At 44.5% G+C, this 25,536-nt stretch overlaps 1 protein-coding gene across 2 annotated transcripts in view; it reads right to left on the bottom strand.

Moving 5' to 3' along the window:
- The window catches only part of dennd4b (DENN/MADD domain containing 4B), a 51,653-nt gene extending 27,691 nt beyond the window's left edge, over positions 1-23,962 (bottom strand). For both annotated transcript variants that reach the window (XM_079275708.1, XM_079275709.1), the window contains exons 1-12: positions 23,890-23,962; positions 18,421-18,494; positions 14,336-14,683; positions 13,464-13,716; positions 12,165-12,234; positions 11,569-11,738; positions 10,910-11,151; positions 9,479-9,545; positions 4,862-4,920; positions 4,307-4,451; positions 2,710-2,885; positions 756-856 (exon numbers count right to left, since the gene is read on the bottom strand). In XM_079275708.1, the coding sequence (XP_079131834.1) occupies positions 756-856; positions 2,710-2,885; positions 4,307-4,451; positions 4,862-4,920; positions 9,479-9,545; positions 10,910-11,151; positions 11,569-11,738; positions 12,165-12,234; positions 13,464-13,716; positions 14,336-14,667 (1,615 nt within the window). In that variant the 5' untranslated portion in view covers positions 14,668-14,683; positions 18,421-18,494; positions 23,890-23,962. The remainder of the gene's footprint in view (positions 1-755; positions 857-2,709; positions 2,886-4,306; positions 4,452-4,861; positions 4,921-9,478; positions 9,546-10,909; positions 11,152-11,568; positions 11,739-12,164; positions 12,235-13,463; positions 13,717-14,335; positions 14,684-18,420; positions 18,495-23,889) is intronic.
- Positions 23,963-25,536: the final 1,574 nt, after the last annotated feature.

The following is a 25,536-nucleotide window of genomic DNA, read 5'->3' as shown; positions in this document are numbered from 1 at the left end:
ATTATTCCAGCATTTACGGCACTTGTTCTGTGCAGGAAAAACACTGACCAATGCGGTGTGAATCACATCACGTGATGCAGCTCAGCCAATCAAATATGAGTATTCTGACAAGTTTCCTGATTTGAGTGAGATGTACACACCGTGACACACGGGGAGAGACGAGGATACAGAGAGCAGAGCAGGACTGTTGAGCTGTGAGTTGTGAAAGTCAAATCATAGGACGATCTCCAAAAGAGAAGATGTCCAGAGAGACCAGAGTCATTCGACTCTGACTGGACAGACTCATAGAGGTGAATTCTTCCAACACTACTTTCTCTTTTTGGAAGATGAGAAAAATATTTTACTTGAAATGAGAAGAACATTTATTCATGTATTTCTATGTATTATTTATAATCCATCCAGTTAAATTTGAAAAATTAGAATATTTGTTAAAATGTAATTGATGTGTACTTTCTTTATTTGATTTGACAGTTTACTACACAGAGACGTTACTAGACTTCTTGAATATAGATATACCCAAATTATATATATATATATATATATATATATATATATAATTTCAACATATAAATTATATATGTGTATATATATAATTTGGGTCGTGGGTCCCGGCTTGTCATTAAGGGGTGATGGTGGGTCCCGCAGCCAGACCAGTTGAGAACCACTGTTATCGATGATTAATGTGGGCGGTACAGATGAATGAGAGCAAGCCGTCATCAGAGGAACTTTATTTTGAAAAGCCTGAGCTGTCTCACTCTTCTCCAGCGTCTTGTGGAGGCCGCTGAGGGTGTTGAACAGAGTTTTTCCGTGTTTCCTGGGTAACGATCGCCATGACAACGGCTTCTTGTCCTCTGACCTGAGAGAAAAATTAAAGTTTCAGTAAAATCCCAAAACAACAACTTTTATTTTATCATAAGTACATCTAGTCAAGTACTGTATGTACATGAAGTATCATTACAGATTAAACCACCAGCAGTATATAAAGAAAAGAGAGTAAAACAATGTAAAAACTCAGAACCAGAGTCTCTCTTCATAAACCTCTGATGTAAAGAGAAGTACTACAAACAAGTACCAACAGTAGTACGACTGCTTTTACTCAAGTAGTTCTGAATGAAGAGTATTTCCACGCTGCAGTTATTACTAAGATCCGAGTACTGAGTACAGTGAATTTCCCAGAGTGTACATTAAAATATATATTTGTATGAGCGTTGTTGGATGGAGATGCCTCTACATGTGTGCGTGTGTGTATATATATATATATTCACATAATATATATATATATATATATATATATATATATATACACACACACATATATATACATATATATTAGTGCTGGGCAAGTTAACACATTGATTTCGCGTTAACGCATTCATTAATTAACGCCGACAATTATTTTATCGCGCATTAACGCATTTTCTTTTTTTTTATTATTATAATTTTTTTCTTTTTTTTAAGTGAAAGACAAGAGACAATACATAGACATAACAACAATTTCAGTTGTGCTTTTCACTTGTGTTCTGAGCTGCACAGCATCCGGACTAAAGCTTCCACCCATGGTGATTTTTAAGTGGATGACAATGCCAAAAGAAAAATTCCCGAAAGGAATCGCCGTGAAAGTCAACAAGAAAGGGTGGATGATGGAAAGCCTAATGAAGGAATGGCTGAAGGAATGCTACGGGAAGCGACCGGGGGGATAATTTCAAGCGTTGCTGCTAGCAGCAACTAACGCCGCTGGTCACGACGCTCGTTAGTCGCTCCAATAACAGCTGATTCTTCCCCAGAAATGCAGACTTTTACTGGACTGTAAAAGTCTGCGGAGGAATCAGCCGTTATTGGAGCGATTAGCGAGCGCCGTGACCAGCAGCGGCGTCATCAGCCCTATTACGTTATCAGCCCTATTACGGCCAAGCCAGTTCGCCGTAAATGCTATTCAGAGCTACGTTCAACAACAGTTATTGCCTCGTTGCTTTTAGATTCTAATGAGAATACACGCTGCTTCGTTTTACTTCTTCCATTTGGTAGCCTTGAGAGACCTTAGTCTGTAAGTATGTCTGTATGAAGCATGAAAAGTTGTACGAAGATATATCATATTCGCCAATGCTAATCGCGGTTAGCATTTCCCCATTGGCGGTAATGTTAAAATTAGCTTAGAAGCTAGCGAGTCAGACATGTTGTGAAGAAGACAACTTCAGTACTGTTAAAAGCATCTTGCCGTTCAACAGGGACACCTGCGGCTTATTTATGTACAAATTCTTTTTTCTTTTAAAAATTGGCAGGTGCGGCCTAAAGTACGGTACACTTAATGCACCTATATGCTGAAATTCACTGTAAACGCATTTAAACGGCACAGATCGGGAGCGAGCGAAGGACTTTTAAAGTTAGCGGAAACATTAACGTGAGACAACATCCGGTTTCTTCAGACGAACATCCGGTTTTCAGAATAAGATGCCAACAAAGTATGAATTATATTCACATTAGGTATGAAACATGCTGCCTGCAACTCGTGAACCAAATGTTATTGCCCTTTTGTTCATATAGCAGTACTTTTAAAATAAAAGTGCACAATACACTACTTTATAATTCATTGTTGAACTTTGTCAGCTTTAATTAATAACGCGATAATAACGCGTTAACTTGCCCAGCACTAGTATATACATATATCTGTGTGTGTGGGTGATAAACACAGCCCTGCAGTGACGGACTCACTGGAAGATGGTGTTGGTGTCCAGGTCCACACAGACCACATCAGTGGGGGGGTCGTACAGGTCGAAGTAGCTCGAGTGAACCCCAACGATGAACGGCATCGGAGCCAGAAGAACGTCGGCCATCTGCAGCGGACACAGAGGGATGTAGGGACACAGCCACCGCAGGGGGAAGCTCATCTGGAGACACAGAGACCAGGGTTAGAGGGACCAGGAGACACCAGGAGAGACCAGGGTTAGAGGGACCAGGAGACACCAGGAGAGACCAGGGTTAGAGGGACCAGGAGACACCAGGAGAGACCAGGGTTAGAGGGACCAGGAGACACCAGGAGAGACCAGGGTTAGAGGGACCAGGAGACACCAGGAGAGACCAGGGTTAGAGGGACCAGGAGACACCAGGAGAGACCAGGGTTAGAGGGACCAGGAGACACCAGGAGAGACCAGGGTTAGAGGGAACAGGAGACACCAGGAGAGACCAGGGTTAGAGGGACCAGGAGACACCAGGAGAGACCAGGGTTAGAGGGACCAGGAGACACCAGGAGAGACCAGGGTTACAGGGACCAGGAGAGACCAGTAGAGACCAGGGTTAGAGGGACCAGGAGAGACCAGGGTTAGAGGGACCAGGAGACACCAGGCGAGACCAGGGTTAGAGGGACCAGGAGACACCAGGAGAGACCAGGGTTAGAGGGACCAGGAGACACCAGGAGAGACCAGGGTTAGAGGGACCAGGAGACACCAGGAGAGACCAGGGTTACAGGGACCAGGAGAGACCAGGGTTACAGGGACCAGGAGAGACCAGGAGAGACCAGGGTTAGAGGGACCAGGAGAGACCAGGGTTAGAGGGACCAGGAGGGACCAGGGTTAGAGGGACCAGGAGACACCAGGCGAGACCAGGGTTAGAGGGACCAGGAGACACCAGGAGAGACCAGGGTTAGAGGGACCAGGAGACACCAGGAGAGACCAGGGTTAGAGGGAACAGGAGACACCAGGAGAGACCAGGGTTAGAGGGACCAGGAGACACCAGGAGAGACCAGGGTTAGAGGGACCAGGAGACACCAGGAGAGACCAGGGTTACAGGGACCAGGAGACACCAGGAGAGACCAGGGTTAGAGGGACCAGGAGACACCAGGAGAGACCAGGGTTACAGGGACCAGGAGAGACCAGGAGAGACCAGGGTTAGAGGGACCAGGAGAGACCAGGGTTAGAGGGACCAGGAGACACCAGGCGAGACCAGGGTTAGAGGGACCAGGAGAGACCAGGGTTAGAGGGACCAGGAGACACCAGGAGAGACCAGGGTTAGAGGGACCAGGAGACACCAGGGTTAGAGGGACCAGGAGAGACCAGGGTTAGAGGGACCAGGGCTAGAGGGACCAGGAGAGACCAGGGTTAGAGGGACCAGGAGGGACCAGGGCTAGAGGGACCAGGAGACATCAGGAGAGACCAGGGTTAGAGGGACCAGGAGAGACCAGGGTTAGAGGGACCAGGAGAGACCAGGGTTAGAGGGACCAGTGTTACTGTGCGTGTGTGTCAGCTGCACCATTAGAGTGATGACCTCATTAATGCATCATAATTATAATGTCATAATATATGTGGAGACTTACGGAGACGAGGGCCTCGCTGACGGAGGTCAGGACGTCGGGACGCAACGAGTGGAGCAGCAGTTTGTGTTCGGTGAGGACGGCGAGCAGCAGCGTGCAGGTGTTCTCTGGACCGAGGTTCTGGAGGAGCTTCAGGAAGCTGGCACCACTGCGAGACACACACACACACACACACACACACACACACACACACATATATTGTTCATAAACTGGACGGCGATCAGTGTATTATTTTTAAAGTAGTACTGATAAATACATAAAAAATGAATAACAGACTTACAGTCGCTCTAGTGAAGGCATTCCACAAGGATCCATTGTGGGACCTTTACCTTTTCTACTTTACATTAACAATATATGTGAAAGGTTCAGATTCTGCAAGTACCACCTGTATGCCAATGACACAGTCATGTACTAAATATATATATATTTATTTTTTGTTCTGTCTCATCCTTAGCGTGACTGAGGAGCTGAGATTTACTTTGTAATGTTGTTCAGAGGAATCTCTGTAACTGAGACTTGAAACCTTGAAAGACTTGTATTGTGAGTTGTTGTGCTGACCTGAGAGGGAGAGGAGAGGAGACCGGCTGGCAGAGGAGGAGGTTATCGTACGGAGAGAGCTGCAACATAAACTACCTGTTATCACACAAACTACTGCTTTTCATGCTTTTTGTTTACATTCCGTCACTTATGAGAACATTTTACTCACCAACTTTAATCCTGGAATGTAAATATGAATGAAACACATGAGGGCACCACGAGCTGTCTGACAGGTTATAAACACACACACGCACCTGTAGCGTGTTGATCAGGTTATAAACACACACACGCACCTGTAGCGTGTTGATCAGGTTATAAACACACACACCTGTAGCGTATTGATCAGGTTATAAACACACACACCTGTAGCGTGTTGATCAGGTTATAAACACACACACCTGTAGCGTGTTGATCAGGTTATAAACACACACACGCACCTGTAGCGTATTGATCAGGTTATAAACACACACACCTGTAGCGTGTTGATCAGGTTATAAACACACACACCTGTAGCGTGTTGATCAGGTTATAAACACACACACGCACCTGTAGCGTGTTGATCAGGTTATAAACACACACACGCACCTGTAGCGTATTGATCAGGTTATAAACACACACACCTGTAGCGTGTTGATCAGGTTATAAACACACACACCTGTAGCGTGTTGATCAGGTTATAAACACACACACCTGTAGCGTGTTGATTAGGTTATAAACACACACACCTGTAGCGTGTTGATCAGGTTATAAACTCACACACCTGTTGCGTGTTGATTAGGTTATAAACACACACACCTGTAGCGTGTTGATCAGGTTATAAACACACACACCTGTAGCGTGTTGATCAGGTTATAAACACACACACCTGTAGCGTGTTGATCAGGTTATAAACTCACACACCTGTAGTGTGTCGATCAGGTTATAAACACACACACCTGTAGCGTGTCGATCAGGTTATAAACTCACATACCTGTAGCGTGTTGATCAGGTTATAAACTCACATACCTGTAGCATGTTGATCAGGTTATAAACTCACATACCTGTAGCATGTTGATTAGGTTATAAACACACACACCTGTAGCGTGTTGATCAGGTTATAAACACACACACCTGTAGCGTGTTGATCAGGTTATAAACTCACACACCTGTTGCGTGTTGATTAGGTTATAAACACACACACCTGTAGCGTGTTCATCAGGTTATAAACACACACACCTGTAGTGTGTTGATCAGGTTACAAACACACACCTGTAGTGTGTTGATCAGGTTATAAACACACACCTGTAGTGTGTTGATCAGGTTACAAACACACACCTGTAGTGTGTTGATCAGGTTATAAACACACACACCTGTAGCGTGTTGATCAGGTTATAAACACACACCTGTAGTGTGTTGATCAGGTTATAAACACACACCTGTAGTGTGTTGATCAGGTTATAAACACACACCTGTAGCGTGTTGATCAGGTTATAAACACACACACCTGTAGCGTGTTGATCAGGTTATAAACACACACCTGTAGTGTGTTGATCAGGTTATAAACACACACCTGTAGTGTGTTGATCAGGTTATAAACACACACACCTGTAGCGTGTTGATCAGGTTATAAACACACACACCTGTAGTGTGTTGATCAGGTTATAAACACACACACCTGTAGCGTGTTGATCAGGTTATAAACTCACACACCTGTAGCGTGTTGATTAGGTTATAAACACACACACCTGTAGCGTGTTCATCAGGTTATAAACACACACACCTGTAGCGTGTTGATCAGGTTATAAACTCACACACCTGTAGCGTGTTGATCAGGTTATAAACACACACCTGTAGCGTGTTGATCAGGTTATAAACACACACACCTGTAGCGTATTGATCAGGTTATAAACACACACACCTGTAGCGTGTTGATCAGGTTATAAACACACACCTGTAGTGTGTTGATCAGGTTATAAACACACACTTTGTCGTGTGTTGATCAGGTTATAAACACACACCTGTAGTGTGTTGATCAGGTTATAAACACAGACTTTGTAGTGTGTTGATCAGGTTATAAACACACACACCTGTAGTGTGTTGATCAGGTTATAAACACACACACCTGTAGCGTGTTGATCAGGTTATAAACACACACACCTGTAGTGTGTTGATCAGGTTATAAACACACACACCTGTAGTGTGTTGATCAGGTTATAAACACACACACCTGTAGTGTGTTGATCAGGTTATAAACACACACACCTGTAGCGTGTTGATCAGGTTATAAACACACACACCTGTAGCGTGTTGATCAGGTTATACACACACACACCTGTAGTGTGTTGATCAGGTTATAAACACACACACCTGTAGCGTGTTGATCAGGTTATAAACACACACACCTGTAGTGTGTTGATCAGGTTATAAACACACACACCTGTAGTGTGTTGATCAGGTTATAAACACACACACCTGTAGCGTGTTGATCAGGTTATAAACACACACACCTGTAGTGTGTTGATCAGGTTATAAACACACACACTAATCTGTTGTTTTGCTGATGGATACAGTTCTTGTAAAGCTGAAGTTGGTGAGTAAGATGTTGTTATAACTGACAGGAATGACAAATCTTTCTCTATAATTTCAGGAATTTTTTGCTTCAGCGGGAAATTAATAACAAAAGACAGACATACAAGCAGACCGTGTGACTCATTGTGGCCCACATTGTGATAATATCATCCACCTGCATGCAGCTGAGAGGAATCACACATGAACCGAAAGAATCATCAGGGAATTATTTTTGTAGTGAAATAAATTATGTGAAGAAATTTTGTCCACTAATTAGAACCAATCAATAAATGGACTTCTAATTGGACACAATTACCATGTTGAGGTTGTGATCGCATCACCGCCTACATCCTGTTGAAGGAGGAAGTGACAAAAAAAGTCTGTGCTGGTTTTTATGAAAAACATATTCTTCTTTTGAAATAATTTGCTGAAAACCTGTGTACCTTTAGAGGTTTTTATCTTTCTGATGTCGATCATGTTTTAAATGGCATTGTCTGGTGTTATTTATCCGTTGTAATGTTTTTGTCTGCTGTGTTGTTGTGTACTGTGGACTGTGTCGTCTGTATGAGTTTTTGGGTGGCAAAAGAGTTTCCCCACTGGGGATTAATAAAGTTTTCTAATCGAATCTAATCGAATCACCTGAACGAGGATGCTGGAGGTTTTAGTGTGCACCTGAACGAGGATGCTGGAGGTTTTAGTGTGCACCTGAACGAGGATGCTGAAGGTTTTAGTGTGCACCTGAACGAGGATGCTGAAGGTTTTAGTGTGCACCTGAACGAGGATGCTGAAGGTTTTAGTGTGCACCTGAACGAGGATGCTGAAGGTTTTAGTGTGCACCTGAACGAGGATGCTGAAGGTTTTAGGGTGCACCTGAACGAGGATGCTGAAGGTTTCAGAGTGCACCTGAACGAGGATGCTGAAGGTTTTAGGGTGCACCTGAACGAGGATGCTGAAGGTTTTAGTGTGCAGCTGAACGAGGATGCTGAAGGTTTTAGTGTGTACCTGAACGAGGATGCTGAAGGTTTTAGTGTGTACCTGAACGAGGATGCTGAAGGTTTTAGTGTGTACCTGAACGAGGATGCTGAAGGTTTTAGTGTGTACCTGAATGAGGATGCTGAAGGTTTTAGTGTGTACCTGAACGAGGATGCTGAAGGTTTTAGTGTGAAGCTGAACGAGGATGCTGAAGGTTTTAGTGTGCACCTGAACGAGGATGCTGAAGGTCTTAGTGTGCACCTGAACGAGGATGCTGAAGGTTTTAGTGTGAAGCTGAACGAGGATGCTGAAGGTTTTAGTGTGCACCTGAACGAGGATGCTGAAGGTTTTAGTGTGCACCTGAACGAGGATGCTGAAGGTTTTAGTGTGCACCTGAACGAGGATGCTGAAGGTTTTTGTGTGAAGCTGAACGAGGATGCTGAAGGTTTTAGTGTGCACCTGAACGAGGATGCTGAAGGTTTTAGTGTGAAGCTGAACGAGGATGCTGAAGGTTTCAGTGTGTACCTGAACGAGGATGTTGAAGGTTTTAGTGTGAAGCTGAACGAGGATGCTGAAGGTTTCAGTGTGTACCTGAACGAGGATGCTGAAGGTTTCAGTGTGTACCTGAACGAGGATGCTGAAGCTTTCAGTGTGTACCTGAACGAGGATGTTGAAGGTTTTAGTGTGAAGCTGAATGAGGATGCTGAAGGTTTCAGTGTGTACCTGAACGAGGATGCTGAAGGTTTTAGTGTGAAGCTGAACGAGGATGCTGAAGGTTTCAGTGTGTACCTGAACGAGGATGCTGAAGGTTTTAGTGTGAAGCTGAACGAGGATGCTGAAGGTTTCAGTGTGTACCTGAACGAGGATGCTGAAGGTTTTAGTGTGAAGCTGAACGAGGATGCTGAAGGTTTTAGTGTGCACCTGAACGAGGATGCTGAAGGTTTTAGTGTGTACCTGAACGAGGATGCTGAAGGTTTTAGTGTGCACCTGAACGAGGATGCTGAAGGTTTTAGTGTGCACCTGAACGAGGATGCTGAAGGTTTTAGTGTGTACCTGAACGAGGATGCTGAAGGTTTTAGTGTGCACCTGAACGAGGATGCTGAAGCTTTCAGTGTGTACCTGAACGAGGATGCGTGGCCGCTGGGGGGAAGGAAACGGGACGTTGTGCATGAAGCTGGAGATGTGTCTGCAGAGACAGAATATCAATATTAAGATCAATTATTTACCACACCAGTCAAAATGGTCAATATCATGTAAAATAACAAATAAATGTGATTCATATTTCATCACCACCTTTTCTACAAGTAGTCAGTTTTTTGATTTATCAAGGAGGGAACATGTCATTTGATTCCATCTGGAGACGAAATATTAACAAAAATGTCTCGTTCGAGTGAGTTCAAGTTAAAGATATAACAAATATGTCCAAAGCAGTACATCGCTTTGCTCCAGGTACTCATGTGTGTTTATACTGTACTAATACACTAACCCTATGGAGAAGTACCTCATACAACCACATAGGGCTGCACGATTATGGCCAAAATCATAATCGCGATTATTTCACGATTATTCATTAATTTTAGGGGCGCCGTCTTTTTGTTGCACTTTCACATTTGGATGGGCAGGAGCACTGCTTCCACTTCCATTGTTGCGCTGCAGTCGGGCTAGTGTGCGGCTCTTTGCATCGGACTGGTCCTGATCACGGTGCATCTCGTGGAGGGAAAATATAGATAAGACGGTGTCGGCACTTTTTGCCCAGGGTTGAATGGGCGGAGCACTGCTTTCGCTTCCATGTTGTGCTGCATTCCAGCTGGTGTACGTCTCTGCGTCGCTGTGCGGCGCGGACACGGCTCGAGCGCACTCTGTGCATGTGATTTGTTCTTGGTTGGCATCACTTGCCCTGGGTCCGGGGAACTTCCGGGCGGCGGGTGGTCCTTTTCGAGGGGCTGGCTCCTCGCCTTCTGCTCCTCATGTTATATTTGGCTTTCGCACGGCGCCCGTGGCCGTCTGCTCTGTTATCTTGTCTCTCTACTTCTGCCGGAGTCTGCGGGGTGCGCGCATGGCGCCTCCCATCTCGTTCGCCCCCTGGTGGTCGGCTGACTGTTCATTGAGGAAGCGCTTGATTTGATGTGTAGCGGAGCACGCATTTTCAACGTCAATATCGCAGACGATCATGCTCATTTAATCGTGGCAGCCAAAATCGTGATCGCGATTAAAATTCGATTAATTGTGCAGCCCTACAACCACACTACCTGTATATTTTATGAGAGGAACAAGCTCAGCTCAGCTCGGCCTCCTAACCCTATACTGATAGGAGGGGCTACATGTAAGGTGCCACCTGCCCATCCGGACTATCTAACATTCACACACCTTGGAACAGCCTACGGGAGCATTTTGGGGTTAAGTGTTTTGCCCAAAGGACACATCGACATGGACTAACGGAGCCGGGGATCGAACCACCAATCCTCTGATTGAAGGACTACCTGCTCTAACACGGAGAGACCCCGAGCTGCAGAAAATGAATGAATAACAAAGACAAACGTAGGCACTGACTTCTCGAGCGGCAGGACGTGGGGCCCGGAGATGGAGTATCTGTAGATGAAGGTGAGGAACTTCTGGAAGACGGTGAAGAAGGGCCAGTGGGAAAGGACGCAGATGCTCTTCTTCACCTGCAGGCTGCGGTTGGTGATCGGCCGTCGGTCCACCACGCTGAGGAGGCCGAGCCTCACGCTCTGCCGTTCCGACAGCAGCTCCCTGGAGAAGGACTCGTAGAACTGGATGGCTGCTCCGTAAACCTGCAGGGAGAGCAGAGTCCTCACAGACCAGGACATGGAAACCTGGTTCAAAGGTCCAGATGTGCTGCTGTTCTCTGTTTTATAGTCTCTGGTTCTGGACCGCTGGTCTGTGACACATATTTCAGGACTTTCTAAAATTTCAGAGACTAAAGATTTGATCAGTCTGTTGTCGGTTTTTATGTTTCAATTATTTCAAATTATTATTATTCATGTCCCATTAATGCACATTAATAACTTTGAGTCTGTGCTTTCCACAGCTGCTTTTATTATCATTATTATTCTATAATATCAATCATCTACTTTCTATTATTATTGGTGCTACTGCTGCTGTTACAGATTGTGAAGCCCTCTGAAGCTGATCTGTTATTTAGGGTTGTAAAAATAACTTGAATTGAAGGTATTTTTCTGAGCATAAACCTTGTCCCCGGAGGCGGAGGTGAGGACGAAGGTGGAGAAGACGGGCAGCTGGTACTTGGTGTTCATTGGCCAGCTCTCCAAGGCGACGCCCATCGGCAAACAGAAGACCGGCACCGACTCCGGCAGAGGAAACGCCTCCAGGTCCTCCTCCGGGTATCGGCTGATCAGACCTGCACCACACAGCAGTTCACCTGTTTACACCTAATAACCAAGTTTCATGCATACAAAGGTCTATGCAGGGTCAATATGGAGAATGATGATCTATTGTTTCAATTTTTTGTGTGTCTTTTGTTGTTTGTTTGGTTTTGTTTGTGTCCGTCTGATTGTTTGTACAGTCAGCAGGTATGTTGTGTACTATTCTTTTTGAGGGCAACATATAGCGTGTAACATGTATAAACTAAAAATAAAAAGATTGAAAGAAAGAAATATCGAAGGAATCTTCAGAAAAATCAAACACATCAGCGACCTGACCTGAAGCTTTAGTCTATGATCAAACTGTACTGAACCAAAAGATGTTCAAGTGACCTAAACATTTCGGATCAGAAGCAACATCCTGACTAACGAGGGAACTCTTCACCTCCTGCTTCGATACTCACTGGCTTTGTAGAGCAGTGCGTTGGCATTGGCCACAGCTCTCTTGTAGCAGACATATAGAGCCGGACTCCACTGGAGACACAACACACATCCACATCAGGAGTTCATTTAACACAAGGAACTTACATGACATTATCTGATATGTCGAAACTCATCTGTGACAGGAGAACTAAAACTTTATCACTTCCATTTCATTTTCTGTCAAAGGTTCCAGCTCATTTCATTTGCAGGCTTTTGACAAAGTGTTGGAATTGGAAACAAGCTTTTATTTATTCATTTTACTGCCGTTTGAATCTCACAAAGACACTATAGAGCAGTGGTGCCCAATACGTCGATCACAATCGACCGGTCGATCGGAGGTCGTGCGTGTAGATCGCATGCCATTCAAAAACAATGAGATGTCCTCATAGCATTTGCCACTTGATGTTCTAACACACGGGTCACCACGTATGCGCGGTCAACCGCGCAAGCTACTGCAAAACTCCGGCGAGCTAATTAGTTAATCTTCCAATTAAGTTCCACTCAAGAAGCTAAAACTGTAGCGCCATGATTTGGGAAACTTCCAAAAGCTGGCGTCAGAACTGGAGACTCAGCAGAAGGCGTGTGTGTAACGTGACAGCGCTACACAGAGCAGGCTGACGTGTCCGTCAGAGTTTGACAAACGCTTTCCAGACTTTGCTTTACTCGAGCCAGTTGCCACACTTATGTGCTGCACATTTCAGGAAGATATTGAGGTTGATTCACTTGCATCAAAAATGTCAACGCTGTTTCACCTGAACTCGTCTGGAGGATGAGATGTTGACACTGAAGCTGACATTCAGCTGAAGTCCAGGGCTCATGGACAGTTTCCTCACAGAGGAAAAGTCCCCAAACATGAGGACATGTGATACCTGAGACTGCATTATTCAGATCTACTCATTCATGTGAGTCAGCCTTTTCCCACATGAAGAACATTAAGTCCAAACACCGTTCCACCACGACTGATGATCATCTGAAGTCTGCTTGAGGCGGATACCAGCAGCTACTGTCAGACGATGCAACTCTGGCCAATTCCATTCAGTGCAAGTCATCAGAGTAAGATAATGACCAACAATGTACAGCATTGTATTGTGCCATAAGGGTTCATGCAGTTATGCAAGGTACGCCAACATATTGTAAATATAAAGTATACTCATATATATATATATATATATATATATATATATATATATATATATATATATATTCAGCATTGGGCACCCCTGCTATAGACCATCTGTCGTGTTTCATCTACAGCAGTTAGAGAAACGGTGGTTGCTCACCAGGCTGGTGTTGAGGTTCTTGTCCACTCGACAGAAGGTGTGAGGAGCGACCTCTCCTTTACTTGGCAGCAGCAGACCGATGTCAGTGACTCCCAGAGTGTGGAGACCCTGTGAGTCCAGAGCTCGTCGGTACGTCAGGAAAACACGGTGAGCCGTCGGAGCGCCGGAGCTCAAGCTGGCTGATCGGCTGTAGGGAGTCGTCTCTATTACGTACCAGCTCGACTTCACCTGGTCCTTACCTTCATACAGAACCCTGTAGAGACACCTGGATCAGTCTTTATCTGGACCTCCACCTGAGGGTCACGCGGACCTCCACCTGAGGGTCACGCGGACCTCCACCTGATGGTCACAGGGTGAAGTGAAAAGAACCTAAATGACACTGCGTCTAAGGAGGTCAAAACATGGTTCATATAACTGAATATTCCATATTAATTTGCTCACCAGATGTAATCTGATGTCTAATTTAAGAGGATTTATTAGTAATTAAAGATGAACAAGAGAGAAACAGAAGATGGAGAGAGTACTGGGTTACATAATGTATTATATAAGCTTTAATATGCATCACATGAACTAGAGATGTGGGAGGAAGAGCTGCCCAGTAGACCTGATCAGACTGGTTTTACTGGGCAGCTTCCAGGTGTGAAAGATGATTCATTACAACATTACAATGTTTTACAGAACAACCTGCCTCCTCTCAGGACCATGAATGTCTAAACCATATCTCAACCTGTTGGGGTTCTGCATGAAAAGAGGGTCCATCCTCTCAGGGCCTTGAACGACTGAACCACATCTCTTCACAATCAGACAGTAGTTCATCACTCACCTGTCAGCACCTTGTTTTACCCCCCCACCCTGATAAAGGTGTTTCTCACCCCAAGTCCAGGATGGGCGGCTTGTCCCTCCCTCGGCGGTAACACAGGTACAGGTGAGGGTTGTTGATGAGACCGGCGCTCAGCTCGGCCGAGTGTCCGCCCAGCGTCCTCTCGATGCAGGTGAAGCCCTCCGGAACTTCCTCCCCGAGCCCCCGGGCGATCACCGCCAGGTCCGTCACCGACTCCACCGCTCTGGATGAGGAAGAGGATGAGGAAGAGCAGGAAGAGGTGGAGGTTTTGGCATCCTCATCCAGGGGCCTCCAGGCCCCCACAGGGTCCAGACCTGCTACTACAAAGTAGTCCACCAGCTGAGGACATTTCTCCTCGGTCATGCCGTCTGTCTGTCCTCTGCAGAGAGAGATTAGATGTTTGTTACCCTGCTAGCTAATATTAATTAATTATTTAATCATCAACAAGAGTAAACCTCACAAATTACTAGAACTATGCAGTACTGAAACATAAAAACGATCATGAGAGATACATTTAAGACTTGTAGCGAGCCATCAGATCCATAACATTCAGACAACCATTGACTTTCTCATTGTGTGGAAACAGTTTCAGAGGAACTTAAGACCAAAACTCATGAAGCACAAATGAATGTGACGAGTGTCTGAGAGTCTGATTTACAACCTCGCCTGTCATAGTTTGTTCAGACTCAAAGAAACTGTTGTTCATCAGCTTTTATATGCATGTAGAACTACAAAGATGCTGTGTGTGCGTTTACAATGGGTGCAGTGATGCTGTGAGATGCTGAAGGCTCTTATGTAACTGTTAGTCTCTTTCCCTCTCTCTTCCTCATCCTCTTTCTTCTTCTCTGCCTCTGATCACATGTTTACAGACAGACAGACAACAGAAACATGACTCCATCTTGCAGAATTTCAACTGAAAAGCAGAATTCCATCACACATTGATGAGAAATGAGATATGAAATCAGCATGAACTGCTCTTCATATCACGGTGGTTTAAAAACTCTACATGCAGCAGCAGGTTCTACATGCACGTCTTCATGTATCATCACAGCTTTTACTTCATCTACTAAACTCTACACCGCCAGAACAGATTACTGATGCATCATGGGTAAATCTCTGCAGCTCACACACATTCAGCAGGATGAAAACACTGAACTACACGAGATTGAGTGACTAGATACACAGAGTGTAACTCAAAGTGAATCAGGCTTGAAATGTGGCGGTCAGTAAATTTGGAGGTTGAGCTGTTCACAAAAATCAAACCATCTACTGAAGCTTCTCAGATCACTTCTCTTCCATCTGTGTGGTTAACAAACACCAAACCTAAATGTGACTGGTGAACTGGTGCAGTCGGAATAACGACACTGGACTGTAATAATCAGCCAGTAGCTGCTGAGGTTTACAGTCAGTCAGCAGAAGTAACGTTTCATTCCTTTAAACCAGAGGCACTTTGGACGGTCCACTCATCCCCGTCATCAAAGGGTGAAAGTGAGAAAGAGACGGGAATGAAGAGAGCGGGGGGGGGGGGGGGGGGGTCAAAGGTGAGCTGGCAAACAGGAAGAGGACTGGCAGCATGTTTCCTGTTTATCTGAGACTTTATGGTGACACAGCAGCTCATAAAACACTGATAAGACACAGAGACGCTAAGAAGAGTCAACGTTAGGGATAGATAGTGACGCAAAGAAGAGTCAAAGTTAGGGATAGATGGTGACGCAAACAAGAGTCAAAGTTAGGGATAGATGGTGACGCAAACAAGAGTCAAAGTTAGGGATAGATGGTGACGCAAACAAGAGTCAAAGTTAGGGATAGATGGTGACGCAAACAAGAGTCAAAGTTAGGGATAGATGGTGACGCTAACAAGAGTCAAAGTTAGGGATAGATGGTGACGCTAACAAGAGTCAAAGTTAGGGATAGATGGTGACGCTAACAAGAGTCAAAGTTAGGGATAGATGGTGACGCTAACAAGAGTCAAAGTTAGGGATAGATGGTGACGCTAACAAGAGTCAAAGTTAGGGATAGATGGTGACGCTAACAAGAGTCAAAGTTAGGGATAGATGGTGACGCTAAGAAGAGTCAAAGTTATGGATAGATGGTGACGCTAACAAGAGTCAAAGTTAGGGATAGATGGTGACGCTAACAAGAGTCAAAGTTAGGGATAGATGGTGACGCTAACAAGAGTCAAAGTTAGGGATAGATGGTGACGCTAACAAGAGTCAAAGTTAGGGATAGATGGTGACGCTAAGAAGAGTCAAAGTTAGGGATAGATGGTGACGCTAAGAAGAGTCAAAGTTAGGGATAGATGGTGACGCTAAGAAGAGTCAAAGTTAGGGATAGATGGTGACGCTAAGAAGAGTCAAAGTTAGGGATAGATGGTGACGCTAAGAAGAGTCAAAGTTAGGGATAGATGGTGACGCTAAGAAGAGTCAAAGTTAGGGATAGATGGTGACGCTAAGAAGAGTCAAAGTTAGGGATAGATGGTGACGTTAAGAAGAGTCAAAGTTAGGGATAGATGGTGACGCTAAGAAGAGTCAAAGTTAGGGATAGATGGTGACGCTAAGAAGAGTCAAAGTTAGGGATAGATGGTGACGCTAAGAAGAGTCAAAGTTAGGGATAGATGGTGACGCTAAGAAGAGTCAAAGTTAGGGATAGATGGTGACGCTAAGAAGAGTCAAAGTTAGGGATAGATGGTGACGCTAAGAAGAGTTAAAGTTAGGGATAGATGGTGACTAGGGGTGTAACGGTTCACAAAATTCACGGTTGGGTTCGGTACGATACAGTGGAACCACTTGTTCGGTACGTTTCGGTACAGTAGAAAACTATAAATGCCAGAGAAATGTACTTGATTTTAAAATATATTTATTCATTAAAACTAACATCATAAAGTTATTCTTTGACTTTGAACAATAATAATAATAATAATAACTTTAATTTATATAGCGCCTTTCAGGGGACCCAAGGCCGCTTTACAGGAGTAACAAAAACAGTTTAGACAAACAGTCAGAAAAACAAAACAAGTAAACTAGGGGCCGAAAGCCTTGGCGAACAGATGGGACTTGAGGGCCCTTTTGAAGGCGTCCAGAGTGGAGATGTTGCGGATCACCGCAGGGAGAGAGTTCCAGAGGGTGGGGGCTGCCACACTGAAAGCTCTGTCCCCGAAGGTTCGCAGTTTGGTGCGGGCGGTGGCAAGCAGGCCAGAGTCTGAAGACCGCAGGTTCCGGGGAGGGGCATGTGTGCGGAGGAGGTCCGATAGTAATAGTACTACTACTAGTACTTGAAGTTAGCTATTTCTTCAACCCTTTTTAGAATTTTTTTTCTTTTCTTTAGATAGTAAGAAATTCTAAAAAGGGTTGAAGAAATAGCTAACTTCAAGTACTAGATTCCAATCCTGAATAAACTACAGGTAGATTAAAAAGGCAACAATGATGGAACTATACCTGAGTGACCCATCTTCTGGGGTGTCTTCTTAGCAACACATAAGCATAAAACACAAAAACTGCTCCTTAATGTTATGTAGTATTGTTACTTACATCTTGCTTACATCTTGTATTGTTACTTACATCTTGCAAAAGAGATTTTTCATCTCAAATGGGACTACCTGGTTAAATAAAGGTTTTTTTTTTTATTCAAACGTATTGTTCGGTTCGTCATGCGTACCGAACCGTGAGCCTCGTACCGAACGGTTTAATACGAATACGCGTATTGTTACACCCCTAATGGTGACGCTAAGAAGAGTCAGAGTTAGGGATAGATGGTGACGGCTAAAAAGTCCACAAACCAATGGGTAAGGTCATGGTGACTACGTCCACTTCTTATAAACTGTGGTCTGTGAAGGCCTAAAAACCGCACACAAGGACTCATCATGACACATTCTCTTTGAAAAAACATGTGGGGGAAGGGTTAGTTACTACCGAAGCTCTTGATGGAATCTGAGTGTTTGAGAGGCTGTGTGTGTGCGTGTGAAAGTGTTAAATACTCTCACCCTATTGGGAATTTGCGCTTGTTTAAATAAGATTAAGGTCAAATAAACTGAGCTCTTTTCTGCTGCAGATCAGAAGCAACACATACGTACATACATGTACAGTTCATGCTCTACTGTCAGTAACTCCACCCTCTCACCTTCACCTGTTTACGGGAGGAAATGTCTGCTGCCACTTGATTCACTTCATGTTTCACACAAAGGGAGTTGTCTGCTGAAATACAAAAATAAAAGCCACAATTTTAGCTGAAACAGCTGATTTCATCACAAGCACTTCCCTTTTTAAAAAGGACTACACGCACACACACCTCTAAATACACACTGGAAAGCCCAGAGAAATGCACCAGATTTCCTCACTTTAGAGAGCACCACAGTACATCAACACAGTATCATTCAACTAAAAAAGAAAGATTAAAATTGTACTTATGGCTTTAAAATGAATCAGCTGTCAAACTATTTGCTAATTATTATATTCAGTGAGGCAGCAGCCTGTAATAAAACCCAAATGTTCAAGTTGGAGGCAAGCCTCAAGTGTTTGATTGATTACCACATAGTTCTGCATCAAACAGTTTGTCTCTGACTCACTTGAGGCACGTTTTAGCGCCCCAGCAAAGGATGACATCATGGTCCATAACATGATGTCATCCGCCTACAGCTGACCTGTGATGTAATAATGGAGACTCTGTGGTTTGGAGCAGATTCACAGAAGCATGAAACTGTTTGTATTACAATTGAAACCAACATTAAACTCACCAACTCCTTGAGAGAAGTAAATATCTCAACTTCTGAGCTTCGCCATTCATGCTCCCCTCAGGATGAACCCTCATCATCAGGTCAACATGTTAATGTGTCCGATACCAAACAACTGCAGAACTCAAGACACTGTGTATTGAGCATTAGCTAATGCTAGCATGCTAACACTCATCAGCTGGACTGTTTACTGAGCATTAGCCCATGCTAGCATTAGCTCATGCTAGCATGCTAACACTCATCAGCTGGACTCTGTTTACTGAGCATTAGCTAATGCTAGCATGCTAACACTCATCAGCTGGACTCTGTTTACTGAGCATTAGCTCATGCTAGCATTAGCTAATGCTAGCATGCTAACACTCATAAGCGATTCTTTGTAACATGATCAATATCAACACAATGACCAAACACTAGAGATCTAGACTTCTGCACATATCAAGATTACAGACTAGCCACTGGCCCGACATCTGTATCAAGATGTTTTTTGGTAGTTTAGTTTCTTTAGACAACTAAAGCCAAAGCAGAAGCACTGAATATGTTCTTTATCTGTTCAGTAGAAAAACAGGAAGTGAGAAGTCTTTCTCAACTTTATCAAATGAAGCAGAAACCTGCAGCATCATTCACCATCAGCTGTGGTTTCACTAAAAAACACTTCTAGAACCTGAACAGCTCGTTCAGCCTCAGACACTCGATCAATAAAAGCGCAGCGAGTTTCCTCAGAACTTAAATAATATTATTGCTAACATGAGATAAAGTCTGGCTGCTTTCTGATCAGCAACAACATAGAAACCAAGCTGCATCATTGAAGGGTTTCCACTAAAATGACCCAGCGGATGGGGATCTATAACCTCTGAAACACCTCAGTCTATAGGAGGAGGATCTATAACCTCTGAAACACCTCACAGTCTATAGGAGGAGGATCTATAACCTCTGAAACACCTCACAGTCTATAGGAGGAGGATCTATAACCTCTGAAACACCTCACAGTCTATAGGAGGAGGATCTATAACCTCTGAAACACCTCACAGGCTATTGTAGGGATCTCAAACTCCCGGCCCGCCACGTCATTTTATGTGGCCCGCGAATCCGCCAGCAAAAAAAAAAAAAAAAAAGGAAAAAAATAAATATAAATATAAATCATTTTTTTAAAGTTAGACTTGATAATAAAAATATCCCCATGGTCAAAATTCTGAGATAGAAAGTCAAAATGGTGAGATACTTAAACACACAGTCACAGAAGCAGCTCTTTGGCTGGTTACTGTACACTTGACATGAAATGCATTGTGAGTGATATTTTCTTCAATAGTTTGATCTTTGATAGAGTAATGTGGGTTTATTAACCCTAAATTAAAAGGATTTAAGTTATAACAACAGAAATGTGCTTAAATATATTTTTACGGTTATATAACTGCATGTACAATATTTTTACACTTGAATAAACAATAATCAAATGCAGAGAGTTATTTACCAATATGTTAAAATAAGTTACATTTACAACCAGCCCTTTGTGGGCGACCGTGATGCTGATGTGGCCCGGAGTGAAGATGAGTTTGAGACCCCTGGTCTATAGCAGCGGTTCCCAAACTTTTTAGGCCACTCACCCCCTTCTACATCCCGACCGGGTTCACGCACCCCCAATCCCCCCCCACACCTTAAAAAAAAGCAACAGAGCCCATTTATAGCCATAAAAATCGGACCAATGAGAGAACAGTTTGCTCACACGTGGCGTTTGTTTACAAGATAAAAAACACAAAAAAGACAAACTCTTCCTGCACCGTGCCTTCTGAAAGGTAACGGACGTTCACCAGAAGATTGGCCAGATTGGCCACATCTGTAGACTCGTCTACTTGCAGAGAGTGAAACTCACTCTTCTTCACGCGACCGACTAATGTAACCAGGATGTCTTCGGACAAAGCATCGATGCGGCGACACAGTGTTGTTGGAGGCGGGATCACATCCAACTTGTTTGCTTCTCTCTCTCCAATCATACATTCCACCATCTCTGTGGCAGCTGGTGAGCACACGTCTTGGGTGATTGTGTGCGGTTAGGTAGCCCCTTTCTCGCTATTCTGTGACCAGATATGAAGCCCGTAGTGCGTGTTTTGTAGACCCAACATGAATGAGACTGCATTTGTTTTGGGCTGTTTTGTAACTCCTCCAATTTCGATATAAAGGATTATCTTATCTTATTTTATAAGTCCCTCAATGGGGAAATTACAGGATTACAGCAGCATTGCTCCCAAGTAATAAAATAAAAGATAAAAATCAAGTAATATAATAAACTAAACAGTAAACAGTAAAACAGTAATAAAATAAGACAGTAAAGAAGAGTATTAAATATACCAGTATATACAGAATATACAGAATATACAGGCGGATCAGGTAAATACTTAAACGTATTGGATATTGCACGGATTAGATAAGATATTGCACCAGGTGAATGAATTAAAGTGTTCAGAGTGTTCGTGTTCAAGTGTTCGTGGTCCACCGAGAGCAGTTTGTTGTGCAGCCTGACAGCAGCGGGGAGAAAGGACTTGCGGTACCTCTCCCTCAGACACCGGGGGTGAATCAGCCGGTGACTGAAGGAGCTGTGCAGAGCTGCCAGAGTGTCCTGCATGGGGTGGGAGGCGTGGCTCATCAGGGATGAGAGCTGATCATCCTCCTGTCTCCCACCACCTCCACAGTATCCAGTGGACACCCCAGCACGCTGCTGGCCTTCCTCACCAGTTTGTCCAGTCTCCTCCTGTCAGCTGCCGCGATGCTGCTGCTCCAGAAGACCACTCCATAGAAGATGGCTGATGCCACCACGCAGTCGAAGAAGGTCTCCAGGAGTGCTCCCTGCACCCCAAAAGACCTCAGTCTCCTCAGCAGAAAGAGTCTGCTCTGTCCTTTTTTATAAAGAGCGTGAGCGTGGTCAGTCCAGTCCAGTTTATTGTTCAAGTGAACACCCAGGTACTTATACGACTTCACGACCTCAATGTCCAGTCCCTGGATGCTCACCGGTGTCGGAGGAGGGCGTTTACCCCGGCGGAGTCCACCACCAGCTCCTTGGTCTTGCTGGAGTTGATGTGGAGGCGGTTCCGCTGGCACCATCCTATAAAGTCCTGGTTTAGTTCCCTGTATTCTCTGTCATCATCGGCGGAGATGAGGCCGACGATTGCAGAGTCGTCAGAGAACTTTTGCAGGTGGCAGTTGGCAGAGTTATGTTTGAAGTCCGAGGTGTAAATGGAGAAGAGGAATGGAGCCAGAACGGCTCCCTGTGGGGCCCCTGTGCTGCAGGACACCCGATCTGACTCACACTCTCGTATCCGCACATACTGTGGACGGTTGGTGAGGTAGTCCAGGATCCATGCAGTGAGGTGGTGGTCCACCCCGGTCTGCTCCAGCTTGTCCCTCAGAAGCAAAGGCTGGATGGTGTTGAAGGCACTGGAGAAGTCGTAGAACATGACTCTCACAGAGCTTCCAGCCTTTTCCAGGTGAGAGAGGCATCTCTGCAGCAGGAAGATGACGGCTTCATCCACCCGATGCCGGTGGATGACGCCGTCATCTTCCTGCTGCAGATATATAAACAATGTAAGGGGCTTTTGACTTGCACTGGCATGCTTGGTGTTCAGGTGGCGACGTAAAATAAGAGGCTTCAGACTGTTAGCCAGAACCTCACTGCACCGACTGTCTCCTAAAAATGACGCTCCCCAAAAACTAAAATGCATTCTCAATTACGTTTGACTAAAAACGTATTTTCTCACCGATTACATTTGTGTTTGACTTATTACAAATACGTTTCTAATCAATATTTTAACACGAACATTGGTGTCCCTCTCCACCACCGCCTCTCCTTCTCCCTATTACGCGGTCAGAATATACACAACACGCCGCCTGTCTCCGGCAGAAACGTGCTCATCCAGGCTGAGCAACATTACGCGGCTACAATACCTCCACAAAGGCCCGCGTGTAAAATCCGGGAGTAACCGTGACTCTCTCAAGGGTTAGGTTTGGGTGGGGACGCCAGACGCGAGGTCTCCAGCCGCCCCCGCCGTGAGGCACCCCATCGTCAGGTCTTCAGCCCTCGGAACAGGCCGCGGGGCAACAACTGGTGGGTGGCGGGGTAGAGGCGAGGCAGATCACAGAACAATAATAAAGACTAGAGTACAGCAAAGATATGTTGATGAGAAACGTATTTGTAACACGTCAAACACAAACGTAATCGGGGAGAAAATACGTTCGTGGTCAAACGTAATTGAGAATGCATTTTAGCTTTGGGGGAACGTAATGTTTAGGAGACAGGACTGCACTATGAGACCACCATTACATCTTTCCTCTCGCGCACCCCCTAGAGGCAGCTCGCGCACCCACCACAGTTTGGGAATCCCTGGACTGTAGGATGAAGATCTATAACCTCTGAAACACCTCCCAGTCTATAGGAGGATGATCTATAACCTTTGGATCTATAACCCAATGGAGCTTTAAACTCGTTATGTGGTTCAAATGTCGGACACAGCTGAAATATCAACATGACGTCATCAATGTGTTCATGAGCTCTGCGTCAGTTCACCGAGTGACAGACGACGGTCGCGCGCAGCTGCAACACAATTCAAACCCACAAGTCAGGAAGCCGTCGGGTTCCATTACCGGACACAGATGAAGATCATTTAGTGACCTGTCCTCATGAACACGTCTCTACGGTTGTGTCATTTATCTCAGATATCGGTCGCGTGTCACGTAAGGTGCGAGAGGACCTGTTATTTACCCGTTAGACGACATGACGTTTGTTGGCTTCCTCCGTGTTAGCTCACCGAGCTAACACACATCACAGGTACCGGGAAATGACGTCACTAACACCGTACTAACGGGACTCTTACCGTGATGTCGGTGCTCTTTGTTCCCTCTGATCTCTGGATCATGTTCAGCTCGTTCTCACACATGTGACGTCCATGTTTCTGTCTGTTACAGCGTCAAGTTCCACACAACGTTTCCTGTTTCCGGTCACAAGCTTCAAAATAAAGGTCGCTTCTTCTTTTGATTTTCTGGCGGTTGGCAAACAGCTTTGCATTTCCGCCACCCACTGATCTGGAGTGTAGACTAAGGAAACCCTCTCTAATAATAATAATATATACAGTATATACAGTACCAGTCAGTGGCGGCTGGTGGAACATGTTCTCGGTAGGGTATTCCAATCAATGTCAGCAAACATCCCAGTTATGATTTAATGCAAAAATATTAAACGTTTTGACAACTAGCCCCTATTTTTAGGCCTCTGCTCGAAAATTGCATACCCATAATCAAGAGAGTCCACAGCTCTAACTACAAGGTCTATTTTAATAATTTTGATGCTGGAATACTGGTAACACTTGTGAGATGTGTTCAATTGTGTAACTATTGTGTGTATGTTACTGGTTAATAGTGAATGAAGATGGCACACAGCTCAAATTGAAAAAAGTTTCAGGTTCGCCTGAAAAAAAAGCACTTTCATTGAATTGTTTTTTGAAATAATGCCTAATGAACCCTACAAATACTCCTGTGTCATAGCACAACAGGTTCATGGTCTCTAAGCTAATTTTACTTAGATTGAGTGAAGCAGGCCAGCATAATACGAGGTCTGAGTACAGAATTTCAAGCCGAATTCTCATTTCTCTCTCATGCTCTATTCTAATTTTATATACTATATAACTATATATTTCACTTTTTTATCACTCATATTATTCAATACATCCAAATACAGATGTTAGGAATCATTTTGAGATTCCTAACATCATCAGAGCCTGTCTCTGGGTCGCATCCATAGGATTTTCTCAGTTCATGTGTGTGTATGTGGGGGTACCTCAGCCTATCATTGTCCGATTTCATTCAATGAGCCCGCCTTCGAAGCGTCATAGTCTCAGGAAGGCGTGTGTCGAATTTGGTGTTGATTGACACAAGTTTTAGCGAGTAAAATTGCAAGAAGTGCCGTGTCTCCCCGAGCGTAAATTTCCGCTTGCAGGAAGTCTGACCGCTCGCCCATGCTGGATTGACCGCTCTTATACTGGAAACAGCTCGGCACTAAACCGGATGCAGTTGGCATCAATGATTCTAGCTTTGAAACGGATAATCTGCGACGATATATTACTCATTATTCATGAAACTGGACCAAAAACCCACGATTTTTTTCAACGAAGGGCAGTGCCATGGTACCGTTGTCCACTCACAGCTTTCTAGTGGTTTCACGGAGAGCAAAACCGGAGGTATGTATGCGTTCGGCCATGAGTTCTACTACTATTAAATGCATTGGTTAGCTCGCTGTCTGCTAGCATCAGGCTGCAAATCATGATTTGCGGTACACATAACGGCAATTTCTGCCCAGGATTTCATGCTGTTATGATGCGTTTTCTAGATGCTTATGTTTGTAGTCTATAGTTGTGTTTGGAGTGTGTCATAAGTGACTTAGATGATAGTGTTGCCATACGTTGCTGTTTAATCTGGAAAAACAACTGTAGAAATCCACAATACTGGCGAACAATAAGGGCATTTTT

Source organism: Melanostigma gelatinosum (genome assembly GCF_949748355.1).
Source record: "Melanostigma gelatinosum genome assembly, chromosome: 9".
Taxonomy (NCBI): Eukaryota; Metazoa; Chordata; class Actinopteri; order Perciformes; family Zoarcidae; genus Melanostigma; species Melanostigma gelatinosum.
This window is presented reverse-complemented; position numbering and strand designations above follow the sequence as displayed.